Here is an 18,998-nt window from a genome sequence, read left to right as displayed (position 1 = left end):
GTAAACATTGTCTTGTTTATCTTATGATTAATAAATACAAAATCTCAAAAAACCGAAAAGAAAAACATATAACAGTTTGTAACTTTATGTGCGAATGGACAATTTTTTCATTTTTGCACATAAATAGCTGTCAGCCTTCTTTCACAATTTGTGAGTAATGATCAAAAAATCACGGAGTTTTTTGTAAAAAAACTGAGTTACGTTCCGTTTATGCTTTACTGCGCACTTGTATTTTGATCACTTTGGCCCCATAATCAATACCAACCTACGCTCAAAAACTTCCAATGTTTCTTATAATCTTGATATTTTAATTTTTGTGACCAGGAAACACACAACACAGAAATTCGGACAGCGTAGACAGACAGTCATGGCTTAATCATTCTGAGTTTCATGTTGATCTAGAATATATATATATATTATAGCGTCGCTGAAGCTTCCTGTTGGGTGTTGCAAGCGTTAACACAAAATGAGTCCACCCCCATCTTTCAGTGGTGAGTATAAAAACATGTACAAAACAGGGTAAATCGAAACATAATGTAGGACGCCTTTGTCGTTTATTGATAATGAAAAACTAAAATGGCAGATTTAGTCACGGAAAACACAAAAATAATCAATTATTTTGTAAAACAAAACGCTACACTGCCACACGGTTCACCGTTAAATATCTTACACCACTTTTCAAATCCGAAGTATTTTTAATAGTGTTCGTCGTCCTTGGGCGTAAATGTGTTGACGTTGTAAATTACAGCAAAATATCTCCAAAATTGCGTCCTGTAGATTGAACATAAGCAAACAGGATGGACAGAGGGACAAACGAGCTTAGATTGATTCAAAAAGCCATTCCGAATCGATCGGTATAATAAAAGATGGGTCTACTTATAACTTAATACACCCTTGTGATGTAAACAGTGGTAGGGCATAAACGTCAAACAGAAGGCAGACGAAATGGAGGGAGTAATAATATTAGAAGATAAATAAATATTTTGTTTTGACAAGTTTAGTAAAAGAATTAAGGGCCTATTATGTCAAAATCGGGCTTTTTCTTGATTTCAAACATCCATCTATGAGTAAGACTTTACAGTCATTAGCTTCATCGCCCGTGTGTATGGAAACTGATTTGTGGTTATACGTTTGCTTTCAGTTGAGAAATGTAGATTTGTGTTAGGCTACTTTTGGTGTTACCGCATTGCCTGCCAGCTTTATTAAATGAGATAAATTTCAATCTTTCCAGGCGTCTTTTTTTCATAAATCTCAACCAACGTAATCTTAAATATAAATTATATAACACATTGAGAGTCATTTGCAAAAATTTGTCTGTTCTGTCTATTAGTTAATCTTTCTATCGAATTCTGTAAATCTTCTCTTTAACATTGATATTGTCTTGCCGATGGCCGGACAGAGGTTATCAAATGTTGTGCCTGCGACGCAACAAGATCAGTTCAACGGCGTTCATAGATATTATTAGTGCACCCACATTTGGCGAATTTTGCACAAACGCACATTTAAGCTTCAAGGAACATTAGAAAAGCAACAAAGGCGAATGGCCATTGCGAACGTAGATGATTCACCCGAAATGCTGGCATTACCCCGTAGAGTTTGCGATTTATATTCATTGGATTTATTTCTATAGCGTTCTTCGTTCAGCAAGAATGCTGTAGTTGAAAAACTAAATACGGAATTACGAAAAGTAATAAACTAAAAGAGCCTGTGCGCACAAAAACTAATAAAAAATTTCATCCTTGTGCGGAGGACTGTAGACCTAGTCGCGGTGTACGGTCATTCGAGTGATATTATTTTATATGTATTATTATAATGGATCATACTTTTATTTTCGATAAAGATTTTTTTTTTTTTTGGTTTTGGTACAATGATGTACTCGACTCTTCAATTGTCTGTGATCATTAACGTGTAGAATATGGAACACATAAACACATAAGCATATAAACGCATTCTAAAGTATTTATAATCAGTTTTTTAGTTATCGAAAGTAACTGATTCAGTATATCCTTTATATTCGTAAATCTTTAGCATTGTAAAGTGCTGCTCATGACTTTCTGTTTATGCTTGGAGTCTTTTCTTAAGCTATTGATATTTCAAGGACCACAATATTGTTAAACTGCATTTTTTCAATTTTTTTTTTTTTTGGGGTGTATCCTTGAGATTTCCGAACTTAAGCTGACGGAAGTGAAATAATTTAAGATCAAGTTATGATTATCAGCATTTGGCATATCTATATTGTGCACTGCTGAAATATGGATATGGATGTACGTATTTTGCATGGTCAAGTTTCCAATATTTATGTGTTTTGCATTCCAGCTAATGATTTTTATACCTTATATGACTACTCTTTAGTGTGTCACTGATTTAAAAAAATTTTTGTTGTTTTTATCAGCCGAACCTCACGAGGATTACAACAATTATCACAAAAACATTCGAGAAAATAATCAAATGCCATACAGCAGCTACAAGGGTATAAAGCAGGAACCGCAACACCTTCAACAACAACAACGGCAGCAGCACCAAAATCAACATCAACATCTCCAGTTGCAGCAACAACATCAGCTGCCGCTACCAAGATCGACTCCACCCAATGATTATAATTTAGGAAATGAAGACAGTGACTTAAACAGTAAACTAGATATGAAGGTAGAAAGATTGTTGTTATTATTATTAGTATTGCTATCGTTTCCTAAGTTCTTATTTTGGCGTCTCTTATAATTAGCCTTTAAATTTTCCACGTCGCAAAGTGCAAACAGAACGTTCCTTGACTCTGCCCATATGTCAACGGTGCAAACAAGTTTTCTTAAAGCGACAGAACTACACGCATCATGTTGCTTTATCAGTGTGCGACATTGTTGAATATGATTTAAAATGTTCCATCTGCCCGATGTCGTTTATGTCCAATGAGGAGTTGAACGCGCACGAACATTTGCATCGTTTAAATCATTATTTTTGCCAAAAATACTGTGGAAAACATTATGAGACAATATTGGAATGCGAACAACACGAGTACACGCAACACGACTACGAATCATACAAATGCAATGTTAGTTTGTTATTATTATATATTTCTTAACCCATTCGTTTGATATAATGATATTTCAAACTTCTTCTCCTAGATTTGTTTGTTAGAGTTTTCGTTACGTGAAGAATTGCTTCAACATATACCGTTGCATAAATATCAAATTCGCTTTGTTTGTTCGGTGTGTCGTGAATGGTTTCAAATTTTGCCAGAATTACATGATCATTGCGTGGCGGCGCCCAACCTTTGTGGGAAGTTTTACAATAAAGATGGTAAGCTACCAAGTAGTAAAAGCAACCGAAATCGAAAACGCTTTATAATAATCGCACTGTAATCTTTTCAGCTGTTAACAAAAACCAAAATAACGATTCTTTGCATAGCGAATCGTCTAAACCAAGAAAAAGTTCAATTTGCAGCAAAAATCCCATCGAGACAAGCACGCAAAAAGGTAACTCGCCTTTCACACTTTCTGTCTTATTTAGAACACGCAACATTCTTCCATATTCTGCTTTTTAGATTCTCAATCAAATAACGCTAATCGAGGTTTTATCAGCTTGCCTGAAGAACAAGAGGTAAAAACTGAAATTAAGGTTGAACCAGATTTCTATCCACCTCTAGAGCAAGGAGATTTCGAACGGTTCGATGGTGACTACAACTCCGAGAATTTTTCTTCAACCTCGTCAATGAGCAATCAAAATCTGAACTTTTTGCATGATTTTCAAGATAACGCGTCGAGTAGCACCAATTCTTCGTACACTATGCCGCCTGCGAATAATGAAGCAGTTGCTGGTGATGAAGATGCTGTATGTTGCGTGCGTTTGTGCGGGGTAAGCAAATTCAGAAGTCCGACGCTACAGTTTTTTGGTTTTCCCCGCGACAACAAGTATCTGCAACAATGGTTACATAATTTAAAAATGCCTTACGATCATCAGGCCAATTACACGCAATATCGCATTTGTAGTTTACATTTTCCAAAAAGATGTATGAATCGTTACTCTCTAAGTTATTGGGCAGTGCCAACATTTAATTTGGGCCATGATGACGTAGCGAATATATACCAAAATCGTGAAATTAGTCATAGTATTGCCATCGGCGAGATGTCTCAGTGCTATATGCCGGGTTGTCGATCGCAGCGTGGCGAAAGTAATGTGAAATTTTATAATTTTCCGAAGGATTTAAAAACTTTGATAAAATGGTGTCAAAATGCCCGATTACCTGTGCACGCTAAAGAACCGCGGCATTTTTGTTCACGACACTTTGAAGAGAAATGTTTTGGTAAATTTCGTTTAAAACCGTGGGCTATACCTACTTTACATTTAGGCACTGTATACGGAAAAATTCATGACAATCCTAATGTTTCGTATTTGGAGGAAAAAAAATGTTGTTTGCCATTTTGCAGGAAAAGTCGTTCAGATGATTTTAACTTATCTCTTTATCGTTTTCCTCGCGATGAAACCTTGCTGCGTAAATGGTGTTATAATTTACGTTTGCATCCAGATGTTTATCGTGGTAAAAATCAGAAAATCTGTTCTCACCATTTTATTAAGGAAGCGTTGGGGTTGCGTAAACTATCTCCGGGCGCAGTTCCAACGTTGAATTTGGGACACAATGACCGTGTGAATATCTATGAAAACGAATTATTATCCGCTCCTGTTAACCCTGCTCCAAATTCCTTCATTAAAATGTCTAAATATCATCATTCTTCCCATTCCAGTTCTTCCTCTTCCATTTACGATGAAGTTTTCACTAACAATTGCTCTTCATCGGCAAAGTTTACTTCTTCTTCCACACCAAATTCAAATGCTCTAGACCTGGGTGATATGTGTTTAGTACCATCATGTAAGAATACCCGGCACACTGAAAATATTACTTTGCATACTATACCTCGACGACCGGAACAATTGAAAAAATGGTGTCATAACCTCAAAATGAACTTGGAAAAGCATCACAAAAGTATACGCATTTGTAGCGCTCATTTTGAAAGCTACTGCATTGGCGGATGCATGAGGCCTTTTGCTGTGCCTACTTTAGAGTTAGGTCATGATGATTCTAACATATATCGCAATCCAGACGTCATCAAAAAGTTGAATATACGGGAGACTTGTTGTGTACCCTGTTGTAAACGCAATCGTGATCGCGACCATGCCAACTTGCACCGTTTCCCTACTAACCCTGAATTATTACAAAAATGGTGTGAAAATTTGCAGAAACCTATACCTGATGGTACAAAGCTGTTTAATGATGCCGTTTGCGAGGTTCACTTCGAAGACAAATGCTTACGTAATAAACGTTTAGAAAAATGGGCTGTACCTACTCTGAAATTGGGATACGAACCTATAATTCATCAATTACCTTCAGAACAGGAGATAATGGAATTCTGGTCTAAGCCACCCGCTCCTAACAACGGCGATGAGCTAGGCGAATGTTGCGTATCTACTTGCAAAAGAAATCCGCAAGTGGATGACGTTAGATTATACCGACCGCCCGAGGACGCTGAGCAGCTAGTTAAATGGTCTCACAACTTGCAAATAGAAGTGACGGAATTATCTTCTTTGAAAATATGTAACCTTCACTTTGAGTCGCATTGCATAGGTAAACGATTACTTAACTGGGCCATGCCTACACTGAATTTGGCTTCTAACGTCGAGCATTTGTTTGAAAATCCGCCTCCCACCTCGTCTAGTTATAAAAGAAAAGTGAAAATCGAATGTCAGAAGCCTCAGGAATTCACTAAATGGTCACCGCGCTGCTGTTTATCGCACTGCCGTAAAACTCGCAATCACGATCAGATACAACTATATAGATTTCCTGTTAATATTCATACCTTAACGAAATGGTGCCATAATCTTCAACTGCCTACAGTGGGTAGTTCTCATCGTCGTATTTGTTCAGCTCATTTTGAAGCAGCAGTGCTTACAAAACGTTGCCCTATAGCTTTTGCAGTGCCCACGCAAGATCTTAACACACCCTTAGGTTACAAAATCTATCAAAATTCTCCAAAACTTAAGCAACACAGGATTATTAATCAGCGATGTTGTGTAGTGAATACATGTCGTAAAACCCGTTCTGATGGTGTCCAACTGTTTCGTTTTCCCAATAATCGCGTCATGCTGAACAAATGGCGTCATAATCTTAAGCATCTTCCAAAAGGTAAATTAAGTTCGCAATTCCGCATTTGTTCATTGCATTTCGAAAAACATTCAGTAGGCTTGAAACGCCTATCACCTGGTGCCATTCCCACACTAAATTTAGGGCACGATAATTCTGAAGATTTATATCCGAATGAAACTAGATCGTTCTTTGAACTGGATAAGTGTGTTGTAACGGGCTGTTCGTCTAGCAAAGACATGGAAAATGTTCGTCTTTTTAAATTTCCTCGAGAGGACGAAGAATTGCTGGGGAAATGGTGTCATAACCTAAAAATGAATATCTCGGAATGCCTAGGCATAAAAATATGCAATAAGCATTTTGAAGCAGAATGTATGGGTCCCAAACTATTATACAAATGGTCTATTCCAACCTTAAACTTGGGTTACGAGGAAAATGAAACATTGGAAATTATACCTAATCCTCCGCCAGAAAAACGCTCGGGAGATGTTTTGTTTAAATGTTGTGTTTTTAGTTGCGGTAAAACACGAAAGTACGACGACGCCCAAATGAATAGTTTTCCTAAAAACATAAAAATGTTTCGGCGATGGAAACATAACCTCAAACTGGATTATTTAAATTTCAAGGAACGAGAGAAATTTAAGATTTGCAACGATCACTTCGAGCCCATATGTGTAGGAAAGACTCGATTGAATTTTGGGGCCATACCTACGTTGAACTTAGGTCATGATGATGTAGACGATTTGTACAAAATAAATCCAGATAAAGTGAAACCTAATTTATTTATAAAGCAATCAACGTACGAGGAAGATCCGCTCGAAATTGGTTACCCGAATGACAACTTGGTAGGAGAAGACATAGAGGAGCACATGGAGTCTTCCAGCTTATCATTGGATATATCCAATCTAAAATGTGCGTATATCGAATGCAAAGGCCCGAAGTGTTTGTTGCGTGAACCGTATAGTTTACCACAAACTGACGTGTTTAGAAACATGTGGTTTTCTCTAATGGATTTACAAGAAAGCTTTGCTTACGGAGAAAGCAAACTGTGCGGCCTACATTACCAAAAAGTCTTCGAAAATTGCAAAGAAAAAATGTTCGCTTTAACTTTAGAAAATGACGAATTAAAAGAGGATTTCGAAAAACTTCAGAATGCTTATCACAAGTCGGAGATTTCCTTAATTATCAAGAGCTGTAAATGCAGTAGTGAAGAGTGCACTAACTCTTTAATTTTACCTAATATCAGACTCTACCAATTTCCATACGGCAAAGAGCTTAAGGAAAAGTGGTCCTATAATACCGGCATAGAGCCAGATGAACATCGTCGCTATCTAAATAAAGTATGTTGTATGCATTTCGAATCATACTGTTTCACGTCAAATCAACGTTTGCGGTCGTGGGCTGTACCTACTTTAGAACTAAATCATTCACAACAAGATACGTTGCACAAGAATCCCGACCTAACGAAAATCGATCGTCGTTTGTTGGGTCCTTCAATTATGAAGTGTTGCGTTCGTGCCTGCAGTGGAGCAAATACCATAGAAGGTGAATCTTTGAAGCTGTTTAGTTTTCCATTGGATGAAGATTTACTAAAGAAATGGTGTGAGAACCTAAATATGTCTTCAGAACAAACCCCAATATTCAAAGTCTGTTCTTTACATTTTGAGAGGCAATGTTACGGCTTAACACGCTTACGTGTGGGGGCCATACCCACCTTACATCTTGGCCATGCTAGTGAACCTCGGCACTGCATTCCAAACAACACTAAAAAGGAAATGTATGATTTGGAATCCACTCATAATACTTTGAAACAGGTGAAAATAAAAAAATCTTTAGGATCAGTAAAATGTTTTATACCTTCGTGTCGTCGTACACGTTTGCAGCACGGCGTACGTTTTTATACCTTACCTTCTAATTCCAAATTGCGACGTAAATGGTGTCACAATCTGCGTTTGTCTCTAAATCTAGGCAAACTGCAGAGTTTGCGCATTTGTAGCTTACATTTTCACAAGAAATGTTTAGATGGTCGCAATTTAAAGCCTTGGGCTGTGCCTACCTTGCATCTTGGACATCAAGAAGCTATTTTTGATAATCCTCGTACTTTGTATGGCCAATATGTACCACAGTGTGCTCTGTGGCACTGCCGAAATCAAAGGGTTTTGAACAAAAGCAGGCGTTTCTTTACTTTTCCGAAGAGCGCTGATCTTTTGGAAAAGTGGTGTAAAAATTTAAAATTTTCCTTTGATCAATGTAATGGATGTTTGTGTGAAAGACATTTTGAAACTGAAGTCATGAGTTTAAAAAATCTGAAGAAAGGTAGTGTACCCACTCTGAATCTAGGTCACTCGGAAGCGTTGGAATTTAATAATTTAAATTTAATTGAAGAGATGAAAAATGCAAATATTTTTGATATGGAAGAAGAAGACGGAGAAGACTGTTTTTACAGAGAATTTAAAGAAAGTGAAGAGTTCGATTTGGAATCGGAAAGCTTGAGAACTCCGACTAATTGGAGCAATTTAGAAGTGAAAGAATTACGCATCACACTAACTCCTCTAAAACGCGAAGATTTGCCTGAGATTATGTCGGTGGCATCTCCTTTAGAACTGGAAGAAGAGGAAAATTATATTACTTGCAATGAATCAAGAGAAGAGGATACTTCGGAACAAAGACAAATATTGCGCAAAGACAAGGCGGTGAACAATTTCAATCCCATATGTTGCTTGAAACATTGCGGGAAAGAGAAGACACCTGAACAACATTTGACGACTTTCGGTTTTCCTAAGGATCGTGATCTTTTACAAAAATGGTGCGATAATTTAGGATTAGAACCTTCTGAATGTATAGGCCGTGTGTGTGTCGACCATTTTGAGCTACGTGTCATGGGCAATAGACGTTTAAAACCGGGGGCTGTCCCAACTTTAAATTTGGGGCACAATAAACCTTTAATACACACCAATGAACCTATCAAGGCAAAAGTTATGCACGACGAACTTAAGTTCATAGAAGGCAATGAAGAAGAAAAGCAAGTTAGCCAAATTGTAAAGCCGGCTCCACCACCTTACAAGACTAAGCCAGCTAAGCAATCGGTTTTTCGGCTATGTTGCCTCAAACATTGCCGACGCAAGAGAATGCAAGGAAAGGTGGGAGTGGCAACATTAACATTTAAAATACCTCGAAATTTAAAACGATTGAAGCAGTGGTCAGCAGCGCTTAAATTACCAGAAGAAGTTTGTAGGCGACCGAGGATGCTTTTATGTGCTCAGCATTTCGAACCACATATGATTAACGAGGAAAAAGCCCAACTGAAGTCCAACGCAGTACCCACCCTAAACTTAGGATACGAGCCAAATAAATCTGAAGCACGCAATGGGACGTTGGACCTAGAAAAATGCGATCTGAGTCATTGCGGTCGGGTCGCCGACAATGATGACGTGTTTTTGTTATGTTTTCCATTCAAACCTTTGGTTTTATTGCGCAAATGGTGTTACAATACAAGAATATCTTACAAGACTAAAAACTTGAAATTCCTGAAAATTTGTAATGACCATTTTGAAAAACAAGTTTTTTTAAAAAAAAAATGTCTTCGCTTCAATGCAGTGCCCACGTTAAATTTGGGTCATCCAGGAAAAATTTATAAGAATCCTAAATCCTATAGGTTAAAAACTTTACTTAAGCCAAGGGAAAAATGCTGCGTAATCAATTGTCAAGAAGAACAGAAGAAGATGTATGGGTTCCCAAAAAGCTCTGAGCTTCGTCGCATATGGTCCAACAATTTGCGTATTGAAACCCGCGTGGCCTTGAAGCAACAATTCAAAGTTTGCCAACGTCATTTTGCAAGCGAAAGCTTTATAAATGGAACGGATTGCTTAAAGATAGAAGCGATACCTATCTTGGAGCTAGGTGATGATAAAGACCACCACTTGGTTTTAGAGATGGACGCAACGGCACAGAGCAGCCGCCAATGTATGGTTAGAAATTGTGGTTGCATACCCAGTGTGGATAAAGTGAAACTGTTTAGCTTTCCTCAGCCCGGAGAAATTTTGGAAAAATGGCTTTTCAATCTACAATTATCTGCGAAATATGCCGTCGAAAACACCTATATATGTAGCCGACATTTTGAAAAGAGCTGTATACGTCGAGGAATTTTGCATGAAATGGCGATACCTACACTGTGTTTAGGGCATGCCGATTGCTTTTATGGCAACGAGGAAGAAATGTTTACAACTCCTATAAAATGTTGCGTAACGAGTTGTAATTACAATCCGGCAGAAGATGAGTCGGAAATTTTGCGTAGCATGTATCGCTTTCCCAAAGATGCAGAAAACTTAAAAAAATGGTTAGATAATTTAAATATGAGCGATACTGTATACCAGAAACAAAAAAGTGCAAGGATTTGCGGACATCATTTTGAGGATGTTTGCAAGCTGAAGGGTCGAGAGACGCTATTACCTAATTCGATGCCTACTATGAATTTGGGTTATGAAAGCAAGGTGAAAAATATGCATCGAAATCACTTTGAAAAGTGCTGTTTGCAATCATGCAAGATGAGAGAGAAATTCTCTGTGAGCTTACATGATCTACCGCAAGACCTAAATATACGCTCTCTTTGGTTTGAAGAACTTGCTTTGGAGGATAGAATAAATACGGAAAATTTTATTTGCTCCCCACATTTTATGGCTATATTTGAAAGACTGAAAGAGAAACATAAGACGTACTTGAAGCAGTATTTAGAATATGGTCTGCTATCAACTTCGTACAAAGAACTGAAACAGTTAGACTTAATGCAAGGCTTTAAATGTTCTATTCCCAAGTGCTCGACAGGGTTTAAGATGACTGCCAAGCTTTTCAAATTTCCCAACGATGTTAATCTTTTCAATAAATGGCAACACAATACCGGATTACAATTTGAAATGAATAAGCGCTGCCTACATCAAATATGTGCCCTTCACTTTGAGCCCAGGTGTCTGAGTGAAGTGAAATTACACCGTTGGGCGCTCCCTACGCTAAAGTTACCCAACATCAACAGTTTGTATGTCAATCCTCCCGAAGCTTTGCCTTCCGATCACGAAAACCTTAAACATTGTTGTGTTTCCGATTGCATTTCAGAGGAAATGCCATTCTTTCAGTTTCCTTCCAAGCAGACTAATCTCAGAAAATGGATACACAATTTGGACTTGGGGCCACAGCAGTGTACCACAAATTTGCGTGTCTGTTTTAAGCATTTCGAGAAATATTGTTTTAAAAAGGAAATGAGCAACAAACAACTGACGTTAAAATCATGGTCTATACCTACTTTAAGACTAAAACGAAAATTGGACTTATATCAAAATCCGGTCGAGAAAATAAGTTTCTTCGTATGCTGCATTCCGACTTGCCGCAAAGTACGGAATCCCTCTGAGGGCATATATTTCTACAAATTTCCACGAAGCAAAACCTTATCGAAAAAATGGTTATATAACGCGGGAATAGATGCGGAAAGTTTTCATGAACGTATGCGAATTTGCAGTTTGCACTTTACTTCCGATTGCTTTGTAAAGGATTGCATGATCCTTCGTAAGCACACAGTACCCACTCTAAATTTGTCAACGCCTATTGAGTTCTTGCATAAAAATCCTCCGAAAAAAAAATTTGGTAGCTTCGGGCTAACGCACTGCTTAGTAAAATCTTGCAATGTAATGGAATTAAAGGACAAAGAGTTACACGACTTGCCTAAAAATAAAACTGTGTTAAGTAAATGGTGGCATAATTTGGATTTGGATATGCATAATGACGCGACATTGGCAGATAAAAGTATGAAAATATGTAAAATGCATTTCACTGACGAATGTTTTGATAAAAAGGGTGAATTAAAGTTGAAATCGATTCCCACCTTAAAATTGGGTCATGATAAAAAAATTTTTCAAAATTTTGACGAAGCGATCGGCGTTGATAGACTACTGAAAAGTGGGATTATTGAGGTCGACGATAGTTCAAAATCGAAGAAAGAGACAAAATGTTTCGATTTGCATGCGGAGAAATATGTTAAAGACGATCCTTTAAAAGGGTCAAAGCTTTTCAAAACTGCTATTAGAAACAGCAAATCACATTTAGCCCCAATAGGACAAACTAAAATCAATCGGATACAAAGAGTTTATAATAAGAAAAAGTCCAAACAGTTGATCTACAAATATGAACGATATCGAGACCAGTTTGAAAACACAGCACACGTTGTTAGGAAAAATATTAAGTCAGAAAATAGCCGCGCTCTTGGCAAACTTATTAAGAATACTCGAATAGCAAATCGCGCGAAGTGTTCTATACAAAATTGTTTAGAGCTGGAAAAAAACCCCAAGCTACAAGTTTTTAGCTGTCCACATAAAACTGATCTGCTAGAAAAATGGTTAGAGAGTATTGGAGAAAATGTAAAAAATAAAGTACAGTTATTAAAAAAATATAAAATTTGCTCCTCACACTTTGAAAACCAATGCTTTCAAGATCAGCGTTTATTGTACGGGGCTATTCCTACTGTAAACTTAGTGAATAAAAATATTAAAAAAAATTTGTGCTCGGAGTATTTGAAAGCTTATGAGTGCGAACGCTGTTTTGTGAAGAAATGTGGACGTTCAGACGAGTATGATCAAATAATCAAATGCTATTTTCCTAAAGAGAAGGATTTATTAGAGAAATGGCTCTTTAACTTGAATATAAGACGAGAAGAGATAGCCGTACATAAGTGGCTTTGTCATATGCATTTTGAGCAAAGATGTTTGAAGCAAAGAAAACTTCTACCAGACACAGTACCCACCTTATTGTTGGATTATGAATCCAGTAGCAAGAGTGGTTTCTTCAGAAATCCTGAAGTATGCTCTGCCACCAGGAAATGCCGACAAATGCTTTTAAACGCATGTTGCGTAAACGGCTGTCAGAATGCTAAAGGAGGGAATCCCTTTGTACAGTTAAGTCAGTTTCCAAAACAATCTCAACTTTTTCGAAAGTGGCTGCATAATTTAAAAATCATTGATTCTAACGAAGTACGGCAATACTATCGTATTTGTACCCTACACTTTGAGTTGAAGTGTTTCAATAAGTTTTCTTTAAAGTTAGGCTCGATACCTACAAGGAACTTGGGCCATCGCGACCCTGATATATACGAAATGTTGGATGAGGAATTGCACGATAATCAAATAAAAAAATCCAAACTTTACAATAAGAAATGCTCATACCCCTGTTGCAAAGGTAATAAGACTAAACTCTATGACTTACCGCAATTTAAGGTCATACTTGAAAAATGGTGGCAAACTATGCAATTGTCTTCATTTAGCGAACGAAATCAGGCGAAAGTGTGTGATATACATTTTTACATGCTGTATAATGAGCACTATGAGGTTATAAAACAGATGGAACATGAAGATCCCGGTAGCGTTAAAGACTTGATAAACCTTTATCATAACATAGCCGCAAGAGGCAAAGTCATACGTCATAGATGTGCTGTGCCGGACTGTAATACGGATCATTTAAATAGATGCAATTCTGGTGTAAAATTATATAATTTTCCTACTGATTCAGGACGGGCCAAAAAATGGTGTTTCAACTGCCATTTGAGTTATGAAGGGAAAATTAAAGATGACCATGACCACAATTATAAAGTATGTGCTCTGCATTTTGAGGAGTATTGCATTAACGACACCAAATTGCAATCTTGGGCAATACCCACTTTGCAACTAAGGTCATCAAAGCTCTACATCAATAATACATCAATTGAGAATACTTTTTACGATATTGACAGATGTTGCATTGGGTCATGCATTAACTCCCAAGGTCTAAGAACCAATACGTGTTTTTATGATTTCCCACAAGAACGAGTCATACGCGACAAGTGGTTACAACGCACAAATCTGAAGAATTTTAATTTTCAAAAGATGCGCATATGTGGATTACATTTTGCAAAAAAATTTCTGCGCGACGATAACCAACTATTACCCTTAGCCTTACCCACCTTAAATTTGGAATTAACAGATTCAACTATTAAAACACATGAAAATACTTACGATACTAGTTCTAAATTACAGCACATTGAAACCGCGGTAACTGTTAAACAGGAAGTTGAAAGCTGGGAGGATTGGTTACCATCCGATCCTTTCAACACCCCATTCCACGAGTCTTCCAATAAAATTGAAAATAGTGCCGATAGTTATTTTCTTGAGCCTCCTCCGCAATGTGAAATTATTACTGTTAAAGAAGAAATCATCGATGTTGACTACGAGATGAAATCGGAATGTTCTAGTGGCATCGAATACTATGCGGAGAAACACTTTATGAAACCTCGAATTGTGGCCTGTTATTCTCAAAATTTGCGTGTTCATGATTTCGCTAAGAAAGAATTGATGTTAGAAGAGTTGCAAAGCGAAAATTATGCGGATGCAAAATTAAGAATATTGAACTCATCTGAAGACTCTCAAAATCAGATAAATGAGAACAGTGGTGCAATAAGTTTTCAGACCTTAAAGTTGCCTTTGAAACTTTCTCTACCCATATCTACAGTAAACGAGAAAAGCCATATATTAACAGATAGAGAGAAAATTGTTGCACAAAGTTCTGTGAATAGCTGTCACCTTTCGCAGAAATTCAGCTTTAAAATGATGCACGGAGACTTACAAAACAAAGCCTACGACCAAATCAATTCAGATTTCTCAATAATGGGAAAAATGGAAGAAAGAGAATTTCCTCAAAATAAGAACGGAGGTACGGACGCGAAAGATAATCAAGTCGTAGAGAAGTCTTTAGAAAAAAAGACCAGTGCTCAAAATGCGACTAATAACATGGAAGGAAACAAAAGTTGTAAAAATGAAGACTCTTCTGAAAATTCACCAATCGCAAGCTATTATTTATCTCCAACAGAGATAAGTGAGAGCATTGATAGACAAAGTTTTTGTACATCTCCGATTATTGCGGTTGATGTTCTTTCGAAAGGTTTATCTCAAACTTGCTGTGTAGCCAAGTGTTTAAATACCGCTGACGCACCATTGGTAAAAATTTTCACTAAATTCCCTTCCGATTCAGAGCTTTTTATCAAATGGTGTTTTAATTTAAAAATTGACCCACGCCATTTTCGGGAACATTCTTACGCGGTTTGTAGCACACATTTTGATCCGTTATGTCTTCAGGACAATCGTTCGCTGCACCCTTGGGCGGTTCCCACTTTAAATCTAGGTCTTCCTCGCAACTCTTTTATACATCAGTACGAACTACCCATTAGTTATAAAACCTCAGAGGAATGCATAGTTTGGGGCTGCAATCAAGCAAAGCCGCCGCTTTACAAATTCCCCGCCAGTCCAGAGCAATCGAAACGATGGTTTTCAAATTTAAAATTAGAATATACAGAATTTCGAGCACAGACTTATCGCATCTGCAGGAAACATTTTGAAAATCATTTCATCGATGCGTCCGAGCAGCTAAAAAGCGAATCTTTGCCTACTTTGCAATTAAATATAAACGATAGTGAGGATCTTCCTAATAATAACAATGCAGACATAATGCATCCTTTGGTCTCCTCGCCTGAAGACTTAGAGGATCATGATAGTAGTTACTATGAAGATTTTGAAGAGTGTATCAACCATGAGGAGGAGAAAAATTGATTAAATCAAAATCAAATGCAATTTCATTAAATTAAAAATTAAAATATATTAATTAATCATATTCGAACGTAACAATTATATCATCATTTTACACCTTCTCAAGTTGTAAATCAAAACTTGTAAATTGAAAAACCCGGATCCGGAAACGGATCTGACTCCACTTTCTCCGGACATTATAATTTACATTCATCTACATCGCTTATTATTATATCTTATTTATATATGGGATGTCGAAGAATACTAGCAATCCAGCATACTACTTTCATATGCAAGCAATTAACCTCCTTTTGAAGACTCATTCCAACCAGAATATAATATTCATATATGTCTTCGAATAGATTTTTTTTTGAACCTTAATTTGCTTCAAATTTGATTATGCTGCGTTGGTTTGTAAATTACGATTTTCAATTTACAAAATACCATTTTCATCGCACTTGGATGACAAGTTGGTACAAGCGATTATGATTTACAACGAGGAAGAAGGAATGGTGTTTTATGTAAAAGTTTAAAATATAGACTTATATAGAATATATAGCAGTGAACACATTCGAGGACATGTGTTTTAGGAAAAATGCTAAAAAAAAATTATATTACACACATACAATAATTTCTCGGAAAATTTTAACACGTCTCACACAGCACCTTTTAAGAAAAACATTTTTTTTTTTTATTTCTTTCTTGCTTTTTCTTTTCTTCCTCATTTTAATTCTATTATTTAGTTAAAATGTTATTCTTTTCCTTCCATTGATTTTAATTTGAAATGAAATAACGAATGCAATAGTGTAGATGAGCAATATTTTATTAAATGCAAAAAGAGCCGTTTTTAAATGGCCGCAGCTCCACGATTTTGAAGTGTTACTAAGATGGTTGATTTGCAGCACTTTGTGATGTCTTTGGCTCTTTACTTTTCTAACATTCAAAATGTTACATACAAAATATATATTTACTGCCTAGGGCGCCTAGAACAGACTCTGTCCCCCTTTAACGCTTTTCTTTGTAGCCTTTCTAACCGTGATAGGGCTTGCATGTCTAAAAGACATTTTCTGCACGATTGGTTACAAAAAAAAAGAAACAAAAAAAAGAAAGGCTTTATTTTGCTTTTGTGTCACGCTGTCTGCAGACATCCCTTAGCTGTAACCGCAAAAATTCGTTGAGCTACCTTTTGTAACTCATCCCTTAAGATGTTAGATCTCTCTTGAAAGCGTTCACTGCACACTCTTGTTTTTTTTTTCTTTTTATAAATTCAAGTTTCATATCTAATTAAATGAAAGTTATTTTATAAATTTTCTTTTAAATGCGAACAGGTATGTTGTAAAATTTACAATTATTTTAATTAAAATCCATTTTATGAAATATCTTAAAATATATTTAGCTGTAAGTGTTTGATGTCGTGAAAAATTCCATGTTTGACTAGGAGGAAGCTTCGTTTAAGATTAAAATCTTTACATTTTTATTTCGTTTTAATTACATTTAATTTGTCCTACGTTATGTCATATGAAAAAAAAATGTTTTTAATTTTAGTACCACAAAACGGACCTTTTTTTTAAGTTAAAGCGCACCAATATGGCATTTCTCATATTCCATGTTTTGGCATATTTTCGCTAGTAGTGGCTTGGAATTTTTCCTCGAAATAATAAAATTCAAATATTAAAAAAAATAAATCAATAGAAAGTTAGTATTAAAGATTCGAAAGAACGTGTTTGTTTCCATAAATTAATAAAGAATCAAATATATTTATTACTATCATTTAATAACACAAGAAAATATACATTTTTTGAAACAAATATATAAGAGAATAAAAATATACACATACAAATAAATATAATAAATATTAAGGAATGTAAGAAAAAATTTGTTTTAAATGGACATCAAGGCAAGTGGAGTTTTTGATTTTTATATTCGTATTGGAAACGATTACTTTATCACATTGTTTGATTGTAATATTTCGGTCAACTTGCATGTACAGAGCTCTGCAAATAAATTGAAAAATTTACCAAATATATTGAAAACAACGTGTTAAAATGCAGGGACCACGATCATAGCAACGCAACGAATGCCTATCAATTAAACTCGTCATTGCTCGTCATTCTCTTCATCTACAATTCAAAATTAACTTGAAACAGAAATTCGACGGACAAGGCTAAATTCTTAATATTAATTTTGATATTCAATTTAAGATTTTGATGATGCACGTCTAAAATCCTTCCTTTATGTGTATACACTTTTTTTACGAATAATTGCAAGTTTTTTCTAAATTTGAGATTTTGGTTTTCCTGATTTCCGGAATGTTGAAGCATTGAAATTTGTAAGAACAGCATACCTTCCTATTATCACGTAATTCAAAGCTCTCCTTCTGTTTTAGATAATTAAATATCCTACGCTTATGTCGGATATTTGTTAAGGAAAAATGTTGACATTAAATATAGGTAAGGCTGGATTTCAGTGTGCGGAGGTTTTTGAATCACGGCGCAAGTGCTTTCCAACTTCTACCAGAAAAACATAATTTTTTTCCATTTAAAGGTGTGCTGTCAATTTACAAAACAATTGCCAGTACATCCCCCATGAATACGTAGAAAATTCTTGCGTTGCAGTAAACTACAGTTATAAAATAATTGTGAAATTATGAAAGTTGAAAGTTTCTCTTTGAATATTTATGTATACTGGCCGGGCCAGATGCTAATTCTAGTGTTCAGTCGAAGACAAGCCGGCAATTGCTTTGTGAGAAAATAAACTATGTTTTCTGGTCTAGACGTCTTAATATTACCCAGCCTAAGATATAAGGAGCAAGCTGAAAATGACGCTGTTCGTACTAATAATAATAATGTGATAATAATGTAATATTGTAATAATAACGGTGATTGGTCATTTTTTCGTAGAGTATGTTAGGCAAAGGGTTCAAATTATGATCGCGCTGGCTTAGGAACTTAAGTCGAGCGAGTTCAACAAACTGAGCATAAATGCTTAACGTATAGAGCTTCAAACGCTTTAAAAAAGTGCGCGATCATTTTCATCTCACTATCACTTCCGCGTAACAAGGAAAGCTTCCGCTCAATTCAAACTTGACGCAGAGGCAACTTTAAATTTAATAGTACACACCGAAATTGGCTGCTTTCCTTTTTATACCCACCATTGTAAGATGGGGACCCTATGAAGTGTAATCAGTGTAAAATTCTCAGTTGATTTAGCCGCGTGTCAGTCTGTGTGTCTGTATGGTGTGTGTTGTTGGCATTCTCCTGGCCGCAAAAATGAAGATA

General features: G+C 36.2%; 1 protein-coding gene across 1 annotated transcript; it reads left to right on the top strand.

Annotated features, from left to right (window-relative positions):
• The first annotated feature begins 2,566 nt into the window (after positions 1 to 2,566).
• On the top strand, positions 2,567 to 17,034 carry LOC119632803. Its single transcript, XM_038025919.1, has 5 exons — positions 2,567 to 2,646; positions 2,723 to 3,046; positions 3,120 to 3,294; positions 3,366 to 3,470; positions 3,539 to 17,034. The coding sequence occupies exons 1-5, from the start codon at positions 2,641 to 2,643 to the stop codon at positions 15,742 to 15,744; spliced, it is 12,816 nt and encodes a 4,271-aa protein (XP_037881847.1). The 5' UTR covers positions 2,567 to 2,640; the 3' UTR covers positions 15,745 to 17,034.
• Positions 17,035 to 18,998: the final 1,964 nt, after the last annotated feature.

This window comes from Glossina fuscipes, unplaced genomic scaffold (assembly GCF_014805625.2).
Source record: "Glossina fuscipes isolate IAEA_lab_2018 unplaced genomic scaffold, Yale_Gfus_2 2, whole genome shotgun sequence".
Classification (NCBI taxonomy): Eukaryota; Metazoa; Arthropoda; class Insecta; order Diptera; family Glossinidae; genus Glossina; species Glossina fuscipes.
Note: the sequence above shows the minus strand (reverse complement) of the source record. Positions and strands in the feature narration are given on the sequence as shown.